The 20,133-nt window shown below is 45.3% G+C and overlaps 1 protein-coding gene across 6 annotated transcripts in view; it reads left to right on the plus strand.

The window, feature by feature from the left end:
* Nucleotides 1-5,511: 5,511 nt before the first annotated feature.
* The window catches only part of stx18 (syntaxin 18), a 19,608-nt gene continuing 4,986 nt past the window's right edge, over nucleotides 5,512-20,133 (plus strand). The window contains exons 1-3 of one of the 6 annotated variants that reach the window (XM_056238820.1): nucleotides 5,512-5,721; nucleotides 19,266-19,333; nucleotides 19,465-19,580. In XM_056238820.1, coding sequence (XP_056094795.1) covers nucleotides 5,554-5,721; nucleotides 19,266-19,333; nucleotides 19,465-19,580 — 352 coding nt within the window. In that variant the 5' untranslated portion in view covers nucleotides 5,512-5,553. Of the gene's footprint in view, nucleotides 5,722-15,180; nucleotides 15,218-15,498; nucleotides 15,542-16,089; nucleotides 16,124-16,161; nucleotides 16,196-16,331; nucleotides 16,358-19,265; nucleotides 19,334-19,464; nucleotides 19,581-20,133 lie in introns of those variants that run through there. The other 5 variants (XM_056238822.1, XM_056238826.1, XM_056238825.1 and 2 more) reach the window with 5 other exon arrangements.

Consider the following 20,133-nt stretch of genomic DNA (forward strand, 5'->3'; position numbering starts at 1 on the left):
TTCTGTCAATTTTGATGAGTTAGTGTATTCATCTGGTCGTGATGAAATATATAATTGAGTGTCATCAGCATAGCAGTGAAAATTAATTCCATGTTTTCTTATAATATTACCAAGTGGCAGCATATATATTGAGAATAGCAGAGGGCCTAACACCGATCCTTGCGGCACTCCATAGTCTACTGACGTTATCTTCGATTTTTCCCCATTTAAACAAACAAAATGGTAATGGTCCGATAAGTACGATCTGAACCAGCTTAATGCCTGTCCCTGAACACCAGTGTAGATTTGTAGTCGATCCAAGAGTATTTTGTGATCTATAGTGTCGAACGCAGCGCTAAGATCGAGTAGAACTAGTATTGAGATACAGCCTTGGTCAGAAGCTAAAAGTAAATCATTTGTAATTTTAACTAGCGCAGTTTCTGTGCTATGATGCGGTCTGAATCCTGACTGAAATTTTTCATATATCTCATTTTCTTGCAAGAAAGAGCACAATTGAGCGGACACAATTTTTTCTAGTATTTTAGACATAAATGTAAGATTTGAACTGGGTCTGTAATTTGCTAAGTTATTTTGATCTAATTGCGGTTTCTTAATAAGAGGTTTTATAACTGCCAGCTTGAATATTCTTGGAACATGACCTAAAGATAAAGACGAGTTAATAATATTGAGAAGAGGCTCTTCCACTACAGGTAACACTTCTTTCAGAAGTTTAGTGGGTATTGGATCTAATAAACATGTTGTTGGTTTAGATGCAATGATAAGTTTATTTAGCTCCTCCTGTCCTATAGTTGTAAAGCGGTGTAGTTGTTCTTGAGGGACGATAATTGAGGCTGAATCATAAGACACCATAGAGGATTGTACATTTACAATTGTATTTCGGATGCTTTCTATTTTCTCATTGAAGTAATTCATAAAATCATTACAACTATACTGTAACGGAATAATTTGCTCGGGTGATGTCTGTTTATTTGTTAGTCTAGCCACGGTGTTAAATAAAAACCTTGGATTATTTTGGTTATTTTCTATTAGTTTGCGGAGATGCTCAGCCCTGGCTGCTTTTAGAGCCTTTTTATAACGTGACACACTGTCTTTCCACGCGATTCTAAAGACCTCTAAATTAGTTTGTTTCCATTTACGCTCTAAGTTACGAGTTTCTCTCTTGATAGCATGTGTAGTACTATTGTACCATGGTGCTTTAGTTTTCTCTCTAACCTTTTTCAATCTAATTGGTGCAACAATATCTAATGTACTAGAGAAAATGGTGCTCAAACTGCTGGTCATTTCCTCTAGTTCATCTGTTTGTTTGGGTTCACTGAGCAGCTGAGATAGATCAGGTAAGCTATTTGAGAATCTATCTATAGTGGTCGGAAGGATTGTTCTGCCTGGTCGATAACGCGGCGCAACATGACAAATTTCAGCAGTACGTATTATACAAGTTACCATGTGATGATCAGTGAGATCGTCACTTTGCGGTATAATATCTATATCGGTTGGATTGGTTCCGTATGATATAATTAAATCTAGTGTATGATTTAGACGATGAGTGGGACCACTGACGTTTTGCTTGACCCCAAAGGAGTTTAATAAATCTGTAAACGCAGCCCCTAACGCATCATTTGTGTTATCTACGTGTATGTTAAAATCTCCAACAATTATTGCTTTATCAGCATTGACCAATAGATCTGAGAGAAAGTCTGCAAACTCTTTTAGGAAATCAGTGTAGGGCCCTGGAGGTCTATATACAGTAGCCAAGGCTAGAGATAATAGGGATTTCTTTCTTACATCTAAGAGCGTAACATTTAGCACAAGTACTTCAAACGAATTAAACCTGTGACCTGTTTTCTGAGTAACATTAATAATATCTCTATAGATTGTTGCAACACCGCCGCCACGACCGATCAGACGGGGCTCATGCTTATAACAGTATCCTGGCGGAGTAGACTCATTAAGACCGAAATACTCATTTGGTTTAAGCCAGGTTTCAGTAAGGCAAAGTACATCGAAGCTATTATCTGTGACCATTTCATTTACAATAACCGCCTTAGGTGTGAGCGATCTAATGTTTAGAAGACCTAGTTTTAGAAATTGTTTTTGTTCACTGATATTTAGATTTTCTGGTTTAATTACAATAAGATTTTTCCTAGATCCTACACTAGATTTATTGTTTGGCCTCACTAGACGAGGAATAGACACAGTTTCTATATAATGTTCTACACTACTTATATCAATTAAGTTGGGACAGCAAAGACTGTGAATTGGACTTTGACTTACTAGTCAGATGGTGTGCAACGTCTTGGAGATGTTGTCCGACAGAACAGCCGCTCCGATTCTGCTGGGGTGCAGGCCATCAGCACGGTAGAGCCTAGGTCGCTCCCAGAACAGATTCCAATTATTTACAAAGAGCAGTTTCTGTTCATTACACCATGACATTAACCATTCATTTAGAGCAAATAGTCTACTGAACCTTTCTTGTCCTAGTCGGTACGTGGGAAGCGGTCCAGACACGATGATCGTTGCCTCAGGCGCTGTGCTGCGTACCGTCTCGATCAGGCTCCTGTAGTCCTTCTTCAGAACCTCCGTCTGCCGCAGCCTGATGTCGTTCGTTCCCGCATGGAGGACAACGGCTCCGACGCGCTCGTCACCGTTCAGGATCTCGGGAACCTGTGCGGCGACATCAAGAACACGAGCACCAGGAAAGCAGTGAGTGCGCACCTTACCCTTACCTGAGGTAGCGCGGACATGACAAACCATGGAAGTGCCGATGATCACGGCGTCGTCGCGTTCCGACTCGCGAAGAGAAAGGGATAGTAAAATAAATACAACACCTGGTTGCCACGAATACACTGATGCACCTTGAGATCTCCGTGGCTCTCGCACTTGTTGTATTAATGCCTTTTACATGAAAACGGAGGTGACTGGAGCTTCTCACTGGAGCTTCTCACTGGTGCTTCTCACTGGAGCTTCTCACTGGAGCTTCTCACTGGTGCTTCTCACTGGACCTTTTTACTGGTGCTTCTCAATGGAGCTTTTACTGGTGCTTCCCACTGGTGCTTCTCACTGGTGCTTCTCACTGGTGCTTCTCACTGGAGCTTTTACTGGTGCTTCTCACTGGAGCTTTTCACTGGAGCTTCTCACTGGAACTTCTCACTGGTGCTTCTCACTGGAGACTCTCACTGGTGCTTCTCACTGGAGCTTCTCACTGGTGACTCTCACTGGTGACTCTTACTGGTGCTTCTCACTGGAGCTTCTCACTGGTGACTCTCACTGGTGACTCTCACTGGAGCTTCTCACTGGTGCTTCTCACTGGTTCTTCTCACTGGAGACTCTCACTGGTGCTTCTCACTGGTGCTTCTCACTGGTTCTTCTCACTGGTGACTCTTACTGGTGCTTCTCACTGGAGCTTCTCACTGGTGACTCTCACTGGTGACTCTCACTGGAGCTTCTCACTGGTGCTTCTCACTGGAGCTTCTCACTGGAGCTTCTCACTGGTGCTTCTCACTGGAGCTTCTCACTGGAGCTTCTCACTGGTGCTTCTCACTGGTGCTTCTCACTGGTGCTTCTCACTGGAGCTTCTCACTGGTGCTTCTCACTGGAGCTTCTCACTGGTGACTCTCACTGGAGCTTCTCACTGGTGCTTCTCACTGGAGCTTCTCACTGGAGCATCTCACTGGAGCTTCTCACTGGTTCTTTTTTACTGGTGCTTCTCACTGGAGCTTCTCACTGGTGACTCTCACTGGAGCTTCTCACTGTAGCTTCTCACTGGTTCTTTTTTACTGGTGCTTCTCACTGGAGCTTCTCACTGGTGACTCTCACTGGAGCTTCTCACTGTAGCTTCTCACTGGTTCTTTTTTACTGGTGCTTCTCACTGGAGCTTCTCACTGGTGACTCTCACTGGAGCTTCTCACTGTAGCTTCTCACTGGTTCTTTTTTACTGGTGCTTCTCACTGGAGCTTCTCACTGGTTCTTTTTTACTGGTGCTTCTCACTGGAGCTTCTCACTGTAGCTTCTCACTGGTGCTTCTCACTGGTGCTTCTCACTGGAGCTTCTCACTGGTGCTTCTCACTGGTGCTTCTCACTGGTGCTTCTCACTGGTGCTTCTCACTGGAGCTTCTCACTGGAGCTTCTCACTGGTGCTTCTCACTGGAGCTTCTCACTGGAGCTTCTCACTAGAGCTTCTCACTGGAGCTTCTCACTGGAGCTTCTCACTGGAGCTTCTCACTGGAGCTTCTCACTGGAGCTTCTCACTGGTGCTTCTCACTGGAGCTTCTCACTGGAGCTTCTCACTGGAGCTTCTCACTGGAGCTTCTCACTGGAGCTTCTCACCGGTGCTTCTCATGGTCCTCTGACGGCTGATCTCTTTGGTTCGGGCATGTTTAGCAGAACTAATGAATTACTCTGTGCCTAACTTAGCATGATGTTGTCACCCGGACCTGATTGAAAGCATGTTTCCATGTTCCACGATGTGATGTCTTATTACACACACACACACACACACACACACATGCGTAACAATAGTGCGTTACTCCCTAAAAATAACTAATTGCATCAGTTACATTTTGATGGAATGCGTTACGTTGCTTTTGCATTGCAGCATAGACACTGGTTAATTAAGGGAGATCAATGTAATATATTAGTGTAATTTAACAGCTATTTAATATTTCAGGTTTGCATTTGACTTTTGACAATTACGTTTAACTGTTATTATATGACCAGTGAAAGTACATGACAAACACACTAACCTGAAAACTAACTCAGATATTTTGTTGTAAGTTTAAAAGTAATGCATTACTTTAGTTAATAATTAATGAGTTATCCTCGACTCTGATCAATAATCATATTCACTTCGGCAACTCCCCTATGTCCGTGTTCTGATTCTCACAGCAAACACAACACATTAGGATATAAACACACAACACTGTGGAACATTAATATTATAAATGTATAAAATATTTAGTTTCTATTACATGACATCATTGCATTTTTTCTATCTACTCACTATTACACACACTGCTTTTCTTATTTTTATTTAATTAAATCAAGTTTTATTTATTTAATTTAATCAAAGTTATTTGCTTAAACCACATTTTTTATTTAATATTTTTATTTATTTAAATCACAATTTATTTTAATATCATTGTATGTATTTATTTATTTTATTTATTTTAATCTAATGTATTATTATATATTTATTTATTTTAATCAAATGATTTTATCTAGTTAATTAATAATTATTTAATTCATCCTAATCAAATGTATTATTTATTTAGTATGTATTATTTAAAATAAATTTTATTTATTTATTTTAATCAGTTTATTTTAATCTAATGTATTATTTATTCGTTTAAAAGGAAGTTATTGATTTTAATTTTAATTAAAATGTTCTTTATTTTAGTCAAATGTATTTAGTTCATTTGATCTTATTATTTATTCATTAAAAAAACACAACCCCCCCCAAAAAAAACACACAAAAAAAAACACTTGTTTTCAGTCTGACGGCTTCCGGTCTGTGCGCGTGTCGCTGGTGGATGACGTCATCGCGGCGACGTGTCAGTCATGGCTGCCGATATAACATTATTATTCAAAGCGAGCGTGAAAACAGTGAAAACGCGCAATAAAGCGCTTGGATTGATCGAGTCGAACAACAGAGACGAAACCAGCGCGAAGAGACCGAGACCGAGACCGAAGGAGAGAGACAGCTTCAGCAGTAGAGCTAGAGAAGTGGTGAGACACACACACACACACACACACACACACACACACACACCGAAGGAGAGAGACAGCTTCAGCGGTAGAGCTAGAGAAGTGGTGAGACACACACACACACACACACACACACACCGAAGGAGAGAGACAGCTTCAGCAGTAGAGCTAGAGAAGTGGTGAGACACACACACACACACACACACACACACACACACACACACACACACACACACCGAAGGAGAGAGACAGCTTCAGCAGTAGAGCTAGAGAAGTGGTGAGACACACACACACACACACACACACACACACACACACACAGAAGGAGAGAGACAGAGACAGCTTCAGCGGTAGAGATAGAGAAGTGGTGAGACACACACACACACACACACACACACACCGCGAAGGAGAGAGACAGCTTCAGCAGTAGAGCTAGAGAAGTGGTGAGACACACACACACACACACACACCGAAGGAGAGAGACAGAGACAGCTTCAGCAGTAGAGCTAGAGAAGTGGTGAGACACACACACACACACACACACACACACACACAGAAGGAGAGAGACAGCTTCAGCGGTAGAGCTAGAGAAGTGGTGAGACACACACACACACACACACACACCGAAGGAGAGAGACAGAGACAGCTTCAGCAGTAGAGCTAGAGAAGTGGTAAGAGACACACACACACACACACACACACACACACACCGAAGGAGAGAGACAGCTTCAGCGGTAGAGCTAGAGAAGTGGTGAGACACACACACACACACACACACACACACACACACACACACACACACACACACAGAAGGAGAGAGACAGAGACAGGTTCAGCAGTAGAGCTAGAGAAGTGGTGAGACACACACACACACACACACACACACACACACACACCGAAGGACAGAGACAGCTTCAGCGGTAGAGCTAGAGAAGTGGTGAGACACACACACACACACACACACACACACACACACACCGAAGGAGAGAGACAGAGACAGCTTCAGCAGTAGAGCTAGAGAAGTGGTGAGACACACACACACACACACAGAAGGAGAGAGACAGCTTCAGCGGTAGAGATAGAGAAGTGGTGAGACACACACACACACACACACACACACACACACACCGAAGGAGAGAGACAGAGACAGGTTCAGCAGTAGAGCTAGAGAAGTGGTGAGACACACACACACACACACACACACACACACACACACCGAAGGACAGAGACAGCTTCAGCGGTAGAGCTAGAGAAGTGGTGAGACACACACACACACACACACACACACACACACACACCGAAGGAGAGAGACAGAGACAGCTTCAGCAGTAGAGCTAGAGAAGTGGTGAGACACACACACACACACACAGAAGGAGAGAGACAGAGACAGCTTCAGCGGTAGAGCTAGAGAAGTGGTGAGACACACACACACACACACACACACACACACCGAAGGAGAGAGACAGAGACAGCTTCAGCGGTAGAGCTAGAGAAGTGGTGAGACACACACACACACACACACACACACACACACACACACACACACACACAGAAGGAGAGAGACAGAGACAGCTTCAGCGGTAGAGATAGAGAAGTGGTGAGACACACACACACACACACACACACACACAGAAGGAGAGAGACAGAGACAGCTTCAGCGGTAGAGCTAGAGAAGTGGTGAGACACACACACACACACACACACACACACACACACACACACACACACACAGAAGGAGAGAGACAGAGACAGCTTCAGCGGTAGAGATAGAGAAGTGGTGAGACACACACACACACACACACACACACACAGAAGGAGAGAGACAGAGACAGCTTCAGCGGTAGAGCTAGAGAAGTGGTGAGACACACACACACACACACACACACACACACCGAAGGAGAGAGACAGAGACAGCTTCAGCGGTAGAGCTAGAGAAGTGGTGAGACACACACACACACACACACACACACACACACACACACACACACACACACAGAAGGAGAGAGACAGAGACAGCTTCAGCGGTAGAGATAGAGAAGTGGTGAGACACACACACACACACACCGAAGGAGAGAGACAGAGACAGGTTCAGCAGTAGAGCTAGAGAAGTGGTGAGACACACACACACACACACACACACACACCGAAGGACAGAGACAGCTTCAGCAGTAGAGCTAGAGAAGTGGTGAGACACACACACACACACACACACACACACACACACACACAGAAGGAGAGAGACAGAGACAGCTTCAGCGGTAGAGATAGAGAAGTGGTGAGACACACACACACACACACACACACACACACACACACACCGAAGGAGAGAGACAGCTTCAGCGGTAGAGCTAGAGAAGTGGTGAGACACACACACACACACACACACACACACACACACACACCGAAGGAGAGAGACAGAGACAGCTTCAGCAGTAGAGCTAGAGAAGTGGTGAGACACACACACACACACACAGAAGGAGAGAGACAGAGACAGCTTCAGCGGTAGAGCTAAAGAAGTGGTGAGACACACACACACACACACACACACACACACACACACACACACACACACACACACAGAAGGAGAGAGACAGAGACAGCTTCAGCGGTAGAGATAGAGAAGTGGTGAGACACACACACACACACACACACACACACACACACACACACCGAAGGAGAGAGACAGAGACAGGTTCAGCAGTAGAGCTAGAGAAGTGGTGAGACACACACACACACACACACACACACACACACCGAAGGACAGAGACAGCTTCAGCGGTAGAGCTAGAGAAGTGGTGAGACACACACACACACACACACACACACACACACACACACACAGAAGGAGAGAGACAGAGACAGCTTCAGCGGTAGAGATAGAGAAGTGGTGAGACACACACACACACACACACACACACACACCGAAGGAGAGAGACAGCTTCAGCGGTAGAGCTAGAGAAGTGGTGAGACACACACACACACACACACACACACACACACACACCGAAGGAGAGAGACAGAGACAGCTTCAGCAGTAGAGCTAGAGAAGTGGTGAGACACACACACACACACACAGAAGGAGAGAGACAGAGACAGCTTCAGCGGTAGAGCTAAAGAAGTGGTGAGACACACACACACACACACACACACACACACACACACACACACACACACACACACACACACAGAAGGAGAGAGACAGAGACAGGTTCAGCAGTAGAGCTAGAGAAGTGGTGAGACACACACACACACACACAGAAGGAGAGAGACAGAGACAGGTTCAGCAGTAGAGCTAGAGAAGTGGTGAGACACACACACACACACACACACACACACACACACACACACACCGAAGGACAGAGACAGCTTCAGCGGTAGAGCTAGAGAAGTGGTGAGACACACACACACACACACACACACACACAGAAGGAGAGAGACAGAGACAGCTTCAGCAGTAGAGCTAGAGAAGTGGTGAGACACACACACACACACACACACACACACACACACACACACCGAAGGACAGAGACAGCTTCAGCGGTAGAGCTAGAGAAGTGGTGAGACACACACACACACACACACACACACACCGAAGGAGAGAGACAGAGACAGCTTCAGCAGTAGAGCTAGAGAAGTGGTGAGACACACACACACACACACAGAAGGAGAGAGACAGCTTCAGCGGTAGAGATAGAGAAGTGGTGAGACACACACACACACACACACACACAGACACACACACACACACACACACACAGACACACACACACACACACACACACACACACACACACACACCGAAGGACAGAGACAGCTTCAGCGGTAGAGCTAGAGAAGTGGTGAGACACACACACACACACACACACACACACCGAAGGAGAGAGACAGAGACAGCTTCAGCAGTAGAGCTAGAGAAGTGGTGAGACACACACACACACACACAGAAGGAGAGAGACAGCTTCAGCGGTAGAGCTAAAGAAGTGGTGAGACACACACACACACACACACACACAGACACACACACACACACACACACACACACACACACACAGAAGGAGAGAGACAGAGACAGCTTCAGCGGTAGAGCTAGAGAAGTGGTGAGACACACACACACACACACACACACACACACAGAAGGAGAGAGACAGAGACAGTTTCAGCGGTAGAGCTAAAGAAGTGGTGAGACACACGCACAAACACACACACACACACACATTTACATTTAGTCATTTAGCAGACGCTTTTATCCAAAGCGACTTACAACTGAGGACTAAACCAAGCGAGTCATCGTGAAGAGGCAAAAGCAACGCAAGAAGTGCTCAAAATACAAAGTTCAGCCATAGCTCGGAGTAGCATAAGCCAGGCAAGCGAGGATTTAGAGGAAAGGATTTTTTTTTTTTTTTTTTTTTTTTTTTTTTTTGTTATGTTAAGTGCTCCCGGAAGAGATGAGTTTTCAGTTGTCTTTTGAATGTTGTCAGGGATTCTGCATTCCGGATGAGGGTGGGGAGATCATTCCACCAGCATGGAACCGTGAATGAGAATGATCTGGAGAGTGATTTTGTGCCCCGCTGTGATGGCACCACGAGCCGTCGCTCATTGACCGATCGTAGGCTTCTGGTAGGGATGTAGACTTGTAGTAGTGAGTAGTGATCGACCGATATATCGGCCAGCCGATATATCGGGCCGATATTTGCGGTTTTTACGTGTATCGGAATCGGCCGATACGCGGCTGCTGCGTTCGCCAATAGTTTTTTCCCGGCATTATTTATAGACAGGCGTCCACAGGCAGCTCTGTGCTGCTGGAGACGCTGCAGTTCACGTGCAGACCCTGCACTGCCCCTCCCCCACTAGCAGAGTGCAACCTGCGCTTCAAGATAACGGTAACTTTTAAACTTTCAAAGCATCTTTTAACTGTTTGACTGCTGAAATATTGTCAAACACTTTGAAAATGGAAACACGTTGCTCTATAACTGTTATGTGGTTGCAACTATATAGCTAAGCAAGTTTGTGGGTCCAAATGGAAAACGCGAATGACTCGTCTATAAAACTGCTTGCTTGCCATTGTATTTAGGGAGCTGCAAATAGCTGTAGGCTATCCGTTCAGTATGCATTAGGGCTGTCAATGAATATTCTAAATACGAATATATATTCGAATAGTTTAAAAAAACTGAATTTTGAAGGTGAAAATTAATATTCGAATGTGGAAAAACACGCCCGCGGTAGCAGACTAACGTTACCACAGCACAGCTCGCTCGGAGCGCTCAGTGTCGGTTCTATGTACTGTGAAACTTCAATTAATGTATTTGTTTCAATCACTGAATGAAGCCTGCTATATACCTTAAATTGCTTGCACAAAACTCTTGATCAGCACTCAACATTTGTTTGTTGTTGTTCATTTAAACCGGTATGCGCGGAGAGCGTGAGGGTGAGTGCGAGAGAGAGAGAGAGTGCGCCTGCGAGTCCGGGCGAGCCAGAGTGAGCTCTGCGGTCTTGGCCATTAGTTGATTTACTCGGTTTTTTTTGTAGTAATATGTTGTCAAATATGTTTAAACTCAAATAAGCTACTTAATACTAGTAGTTATGTCTCTTTGTATTAATTTGTCCTGTTATTGACGTAATGCGCGTCATTGACCAAATGCACGACGATATGTTCAAATATGTTTTTTAGAGGGAATATACAAACGCCATTTGAACAATTTTGACAGCCCTAGTATGCGTACGGTAGCTGTTACGAACACTGGTCATAGGATTAAGTAATACCAACGTTGTTCCGTGCTTTTTGTGGGAGATTTATTCAGCGACCACCTGGCTGAGGTTTGGACTCGTGTGGTGTGTGTCTCCCTCGCCATCGCAGTGATATTAGAGACTAGACATGCTCATTTTATTTTATGTAGAAAAATTTATACCATGGCAGTAAATAGTTTGTTACTTTTAAAATGAAGTACAGTGTGCACTTTATTATGCTGGTTGCTACTGTGTGCAATAGTGTAATTATTTTATTTATGCTTAAATATTTATTTTCAGCAGTGAACTTTTTTTTGTTCTACCTCATGTTTTTAATATTTGTTAAATATTGTTTATCTACTTGTTCTTGTTCTACCTCACATGTTTTTACTATTTGTTAAATATTGATTTTTTTACGTTAAATAAATGTTACTTTTATTAAATTGTGACCTGTAACATTTGTTAACATCTTGTAATTTTTATGATGTAAATTGAGGGAGCAAAATGTATCGGCTCCAAATATCGGCTCAAGAAAATCGGCAGCCCGTATCGGTCATCGGCTAAGGCTGATGGGAAAAAAATCGGTATCGGTATCGGCACTAAAAAATCCATATCGGTCGATCCCTAGTAGTGAGTGGAAGTAGGAGGGAGCTGAACCTGTGGTCAATCTGTAAGCAAGCGTCAAAGCCTTGAACTTGATGCGAGCAGCGAGTGGTAGCCAGTGCAGAGAGATGAGCAGAGGAGTGACGTGGGCCCTTTTGGGCTCGTTGAAGACCAGACGAGCTGCAGCATTCTGGATCATTTGTAGAGGTTTAGTTGCACATGATGGAAGTCCAGCCAGAAGAGCATTGCAGTAATCAAGCCTAGAAATGACCAGGGCCTGGAAGAGAAGTTGTGTTGCATGCTCAGTTAGGAAAGGCCTGATCTTCCTGATGTTGTGCATTGCAAACCTGCATGATCGAGCTGTCTGTGTAATGTGGTCTGTGAAGGTCAGCTGATCATCAAAGATTACTCCAAGATTTCTGACCGACCTTGATGGGGTGATTGAGGATGGATCTACCTGGATAGTGAGGTCGTGCTGTAGAGACGGATTGGCAGGGAGGATGAGAAGCTCAGTCTTTGCCAGGTTGAGCTGCAGGTGATGTTCCTTCATCCATGCCGAGATGTCCGCCAGACAGCTTGAGATCCGTACAGCTACTGTGGGATCATCTGGTTGAAATGAGAGGTGGAGCTGTGTGTCATCAGCATAGCAATGGTAAGAGAAACCATGTGCCTGTATGATGGGTCCCAGTGATGTGGTGTAAATGGAGAAGAGGAGTGGTCCAAGAACTGAACCCTGAGGAACGCCTGTGGTCAGTTGATGTGCTTTGGATACCTCACCTGTCCATGTGACCCTGAAGGACCTACCTGTGAGATAGGACTCAAACCAGTTGAGGGAGGTTCCAGTGATGCCCAGTGATGAGAGGGCGGACAAGAGGATCTGATGATTCACAGTGTCGAAGGCAGCAGACAGGTCCAGTAGAATGAGAACTGATGATTTGGAAGCAGCTTTTGCGACCCGCAGGGCTTCGGTGACCGACAGCAATGCAGTCTCAGTTGAATGTCCTTTCTTGAAGCCAGATTGGTTGACATCCAGCTGGTTGTTCAGAGACAGGAAGGATGATACTTGGTTAAAAGCAACTCGTTCCAGTGTTTTCGCAATGAATGGTAGGAGAGAGACAGGTCTGTAGTTCTCTAGAAGTGATGTGTTTAATGTTGATTTTTTAAGCAGAGGAGTTACCCGAGCCTGCTTAAATGCTGTAGGGAAAATGCCAGTGTGGAGGGATGAGTTGATAATGTGTGTGAGAGCTGGTAGAAGTGTGGGAGAGATGGCTTGTAGAAGGTGTGAGGGGATGGGGTCTAGAGGGCAGGTGGTAGGATGACTGGAGAGGAGAAGTTTAGATACTTCTTCCTCGGTTAGTGGAGTGAAGGAGGAGAGAAGGTTTCTGGTAGTGGGAGAGGTTAGTCTGGGTTCCTGTGCTGAGAACTGACTGCTGATAGTTGTAGTTTTGTTAGTGAAGAAGTTAGCAAAATCATCAGCAGTTAAAGAGGAGGTGGGTGGTGGTGGAGGTGGACAGAGGAGAGAGTTGAATGTCTTGAACAGTGAACGTGTGTTAGAGGCGCTGTTGATCTTGTTGTGGAAATATGAAGATTTTGCGGCGTGAACGTCAACAGAGAAGGCAGAGAGCAGAGATTGATACCTACTGAGGTCAGATGTGTCTTTTGATTTGCGCCATTTCCTCTCCGCTGCCCTGAGCTTGGTCCGGTGTTCACGAAGAACCTCAGATAACCAGGGGTTAGAGGGAGTGGTGCGTGCTGGCCTAGAGGAGAGAGGGCAGATATTGTCTAAAGAAGAGGTTAGGATGGAGCATAAAGTATCCGTTGCAGTATTCACATCCAGAGATGAGAAATGTGAGGGTGAGGGAAGAGAAGATGACACAGCAGAGGAAAGATGGGATGGAGAAAGTGAGCGCAGGTTTCTTCTGAAAGTAAATGGTGGGGAGGTTGGTGGAGCATGGGTAGTGAGTTGTAGATTGAAAGTAATGAGGAAATGATCTGAAACTTGGAGAGGTTTCACCAAAATGTTGTCTGTGATACAGTTGCGTGTGTAAACCAGGTCCAGTTGGTTGCCTGACTTGTGAGTACCTGTGGTGATGAGCCGTTGGAGATCGAAAGAGGCTAGGAGAGAGATGAAGTCTGTTGCATACGGCTTCGCTAGGTGAATGTTGAAATCGCCAAAGACTACAAGTGGGATGCCATCCTGAGGGAAAGAGGACAGCAACACATCCAGCTCCTCTACAAAGCTTCCCAGTTGACCTGGGGGGCGATAAATAACTACAATATGGATCTTCATGGGAGTTGTAAGTGTAATAGCATGATATTCAAATGAGTTGTTATTGCATAGAGAAGAGAGAGTTGAATATTTCCAATTGTTAGAAATAAGAAGACCAGTGCCCCCACCCCTCCCGGACTGGCGAGGTGTGTGAGAGAAAGAGAAGTTGTTAGAGAGAGCAGCAGGGGTTGCTGAGTCTTCTGGACGGATCCAGGTCTCAGTCAAGCCCAAGATATTAAGAGTAGAATGAGATGCAAAGGCTGGAATGAAGTCAGCTTTATTGACTGCTGATTGACAATTCCATAGACCCATAGAAAGAGTGAGAGGTGAGTGTGAGGATGAGAGAAACGGGCGCAGATAAGCAGTATTGCGCTGCCTTCTGTGCTTGGTGAGAGAGCGTTGTCGAGAGACAACAGGAATGTGTTGAAAGCACATAATGATAATGGGAAATAAGATAAAGGTAGGAAAGGGAAGGGTGTAGAAGATACTTTAAGTGCCTTGCAGGTGTCCTTGCTCGGTGGAGTCGCGCAGGTAGAGTCGCAGGTCTTTACCCGAGTCGGTCTTCACATGAGGAGGCTGAACACGAGAGCTGAATGCTTCCGCTGACGCTTCCACGACAGCGCGCACACTACATAGAAATAATGCTATCAATCGTCTGAGTGAGGACAAGTGTGGTAGTCCTTGCAATTAGCACAGCGAAAGCAAATATCCCGACAATGGCCCAAATCGAAACTAGCTGTTATGAACAGCAATACTTAAGTGCTACAATAACAAACACACTACAACCCTTAAGACGGCAGATATTCAAAATAGGAACGCGACTAATTAAAATAAAGATATTTAGTGAAGATAAAAATTACAAAGAAGCAAAGACACACACCGAAGGAGAGAGACAGCTTCAGCAGTAGAGCTAGAGAAGTGGTGAGACACACACACACACACACACACACACACACACACACACACCGAAGGAGAGAGACAGCTTCAGCGGTAGAGCTAGAGAAGTGGTAAGAGACACACACACACACACACACACACACCGAAGGAGAGACAGAGACAGCTTCAGCGGTAGAGCTAGAGAAGTGGTGAGACACACACACACACACACACACACACCGAAGGAGAGAGACAGAGACAGCTTCAGCGGTAGAGCTAGAGAAGTGGTGAGACACACACACACACACACACACACACACACACACACCGAAGGAGAGAGACAGCTTCAGCGGTAGAGCTAGAGAAGTGGTGAGAGACACACACACACACACACACACACACACACACACACACACACACAGAAGGAGAGAGACAGAGACAGCTTCAGCGGTAGAGCTAGAGAAGTGGTGAGACACACACACACACACACACACACACACACACAGAAGGAGAGAGACAGCTTCAGCGGTAGAGCTAGAGAAGTGGTGAGACACACACACACACACACACACACACAGAAGGAGAGAGACAGAGACAGCTTCAGCGGTAGAGCTAGAGAAGTGGTGAGAGACACACACACACACACACACACCGAAGGAGAGAGACAGAGACAGCTTCAGCGGTCGAGCTAGAGAAGTGTTGAGACACACACACACACACACACACACACACAGAAGGAGAGAGACAGCTTCAGCGGTAGAGCTAGAGAAGTGGTGAGAGACACACACACACACACACACACACCGAAGGAGAGAGACAGAGACAGCTTCAGCGGTCGAGCTAGAGAAGTGTTGAGACACACACACACACACACACACACACACACACACACACACACACACACACACACAGAAGGAGAGAGACAGCTTCAGCGGTAGAGCTAGAGAAGTGGTGAGACACACACACACACACACACACACACAGAAGGAGAGAGACAGCTTCAGCAGTAGAGCTAGAGAAGTGGTGAGACACACACACACACACACACACACACACACACCGAAGGAGAGAGACAGAGACAGCTTCAGCGGTAGAGCTAGAGAAGTGGTGAGACACACACACACACACACACACACACCGAAGGAGAGAGACAGAGACAGCTTCAGCGGTAGAGCTAGAGAAGTGGTGAGACACACACACACACACACACACACTCACCGAATGAGACGAGCTCCAGTGACCGCGCCGGCGCCTCCGCGTCCTGATTATATAGTCTGCTATATTTACTTCTTATTGATTAAATCCAGACAATTGGTTGATGAAACATTGATTAAAATTAAGATACAATTAATACAAAACGAAATTGGCCTTAATGAATGGCTTTGTACTTTATGTTTGATGTCTCTGGGGAAGTTTTAAAGCATCTCTCAGAGCGCTCGCGTCCGTCACGGGGAACTGTCCGTAACATTGATTTTCCCTCATAAATGCAAACACGAAAAATAAGACAAAATGAATATTTTGTTCTGTGGAGAGCCAGCCCTTCTTCATCCGCTGGGTGTATTACTTTTTGTACTTTTGCCACTAAAAGTTAAAGGTGTTTTTGTGTCACGTCCGTTACGGATGTGTATTTCCCTCATATTAGATATAAAACGCATGTGTAGACTAGACTGATATTTTTCTAATGTCTGGACTCCTTTATTAAGGAGGATAAACAGACGCTTCAATATATTGGTATTAAATGCATTTTCTGAGAATTTACATTTCCAGTTTTTTACCTCAGATGTCTCGTCCATAACACTGGAATTGCCCAATTTTAAGGAAATTATCCTCAACTAGTTTTGTGGTGTAGGTTTACGTGTTTTCTAAACTTTAAATAATACTAATAGTAATTTAAAGACGTGGTAGCATTGGATCTGGACGGGAAGGATAACGCTGGGAGTTGGAGTGTGTCGCGATTCTGCCTTCTCACTCACATTTCGGTTTCATATCGCATATCTGCCATCATGTCTACCAAAGAAAATGACAGAAATAGTAACGCACAGTAACTTGGATAAGTGATTTTAATCTGATTACTGGTTTGGAAATGGTAACGCGTTAAATTACTCGTTACTGAAAAAGTTCCCGGCGTCAGTGCTGGCGAGGGCCGGTCCTGTCCGGCGGCGTTTGAGGGCCCCTGATTGGCTCGGGGCCCTGGGGCGGCCGCACCCACGCCATCTCCGCTACTGAACGCATGTGTGTGTCTCGCGTTGTAAAAGGGCTTTTTTCGGTGGTGTCGAATGAAACCGTGTGTGTGTGTGAGATATGACCCATGTGTGTGTGTGTGTGTGTGATATGACCCATGTGTGTGTGTGTGTGTGTGTGATATGACCCATGTGTGTGTGTGTGTGTGTGATATGACCCATGTGTGTGTGTGTGTGTGTGAGATATGACCCATGTGTGTGTGTGTGTGTGTGATATGACCCATGTGTGTGTGTGTGTGTGTGTGTGATATGACCCATGTGTGTGTGTGTGTGTGTGATATGACCCATGTGTGTGTGTGATGGGTAGGTTTAAGGCTGATTTATACTTCTGCGTCGGACCTACGCCGGAACCTCTACGCTATAGACTACGCGTTGGTTTTCATTTATACTTCTGCGCGTCGTTGTTTTCCGCCTTGACGCGCAATTACGCATGCGTAGGTTTAGGGGTTGTGTGTGTGTGTGTGTGTGTGTGTTGCAGTAGTCAGATCATAGCGCGCTCATGAGGAGAGTATTGGAGCGAGTCCTCGAGTGGAAACCCCAAACTGACCCGGAGCCTGTCCTGTGATCCTATCAGGTCTCCATGGCGACGGCAGAGAACGGCGCGCGACTGCACCTGTGTGTGTGTGTGTGTGTGTGTGTGAGCCTGTGAGGTAAACGGAGGGTCTCTGATGATGAGATTAAATGCAGCCAGGCAGACTGTCTCCTTTAGCCCCCAACACACACACACACACACACACACACACACACACACACACACACACAAACACACTCGCGCTGGCCTCATTGTTTAGGTATTACTTGCTCTTTAGGCTCTTAAATTACCAGAGCAATTGATCCCTCTGCCCTCCTGCAAGGCCTCCAGGCCCACTGCGAACACACACACACACACACACACACACACACACACACACACACGGATAACGGCGGGTCACTGCTGCTCTCTGCTGGTGAGGAGAGGAACTGCAGACTGACTCATTCACTGACTCACAGATATGATTCACTGACTCATAGATATGATTCACTGACTCACATAAATGATTCACTGACACACAGATATGATTCACTGACTCACAGATATGATTCACTGACACACATATATGATTCACTGACACACAGATATGATTCACTGACACACAGATATGATTCACAGACTCACAGATATGATTCACAGACTCACAGATATGATTCACTGACTCACAGATATGATTCACTAACTCACAGATATGATTCACTGACTCAAAGATATGATTCACCGATTCACAGATATGATTCACCAATATGATTCACTGACTCACAGATATGATTCACAGACTCACAGATATGATTCACTGACTCACTGACATAGTGTGTGTGTGTGTTTTGTCTCTGTCTGGTTCTTGCTGTCAGAAGTTCAGAAGAATCACACACACACACACTCAAAGCTTCTGCTGGGAACGTTTGATTTCTCAAAGCTTCATTAAAGCGAGTGTGTGAACAGCAGTCGACCTCTGACCTCGGACCCACACGATGCTGTTGTTCCAGCCGCCAGGATTAGCTGATGTCATGAGTGTGTTTCACCTGAGAACTGTGTGTGTGTGTGTGTCGCTATTAAGTGATTCTGTTCAGGTCAAATTCTACAACTGCAGCAATTACATAATTACTGTTATTAAAGGGGCAGAAAATATTCAGCAACGTTAGCAAAACAAGTCTTTACTCCGTCTGTCAGTGTGTGTGTGTGTGTGTGTGTGTTACACTGAGCTTGTGCTGTCGTTTCTCTTGGATTAATATTGATGCAGCGCTTTACAAACACAGTGAGTGTGTGTGTGTGTGTGTGTGTGTGTGAGATATCTGATGTTCTGCTGTTTCTTCTGCAGATTTCCAACATCTCGAAGCTGAAGGAGTTTCTTCTGCAACACAGGAAGGATTATGTGAACGCCGGCAGGTCAGAAATCTCTCATCAGCAAAACCTGTTCAGAGACACATCAAAAACTGTTACACACATCTATAAAGAATATATGTGTATACTATATGCAGCGTGTGTCCGTGCGTGTGTGCGTGTGTGTGTGTGTGCAGTGTGTTGTGTTCAGATGTGTCTCGGATGACAGACAGCGAGAGGGACCAGATTGATCAGGATGCTCAGATCTTCATGAGGAGCTGCGCCGACGCCATCGCCCAGCTGCGCTCCGACAGTACGAGCTCTCTATCAGTTATGATCACACAGATCCTCATATTAGAGTGATTTCTGAAGAATCATGTGACACTGAAGACTGGAGTAATGATGCTGGAAATTCAGCTTTGATCACAGGAATAAATTACACTTTACTATACACTCACCTAAAGGATTATTGGTAAATGGGCTGCATTTATATAGCGCTTTCACAGACCCAATGGCCACCAAAGCGCTTTACATTTGCCTCACATTCACCCATTCACTCACTCATTCATACACCGACAGCGACGGCAGCCATGCAAGGCGCCATCCAGCTCGTCAGGAGCAGCTGGGGTTAGGTGTCTCACACAAACACACACACACACACACACACACACACACACACACACACACACACACACAGCTGAGGTTAGGTGTCTTGCTCATGGACACCTCGACACTTGGTCAGGTGGAACCGGGGATTGAACCACCAACCTTCCGGTTTGTAGACAACCCACAATTATCTAATCAACCAATCACATGGCAGTTGCTTCAGTGCATTTAGGGGTGTGGTCCTGGTCAAGACAATCTCC

Source organism: Rhinichthys klamathensis, unplaced genomic scaffold, assembly GCF_029890125.1.
Source record: "Rhinichthys klamathensis goyatoka isolate OS25496 unplaced genomic scaffold, OSU_Roscu_1.1 h1tg000545l_1, whole genome shotgun sequence".
Taxonomy (NCBI): domain Eukaryota; kingdom Metazoa; phylum Chordata; class Actinopteri; order Cypriniformes; family Leuciscidae; genus Rhinichthys; species Rhinichthys klamathensis.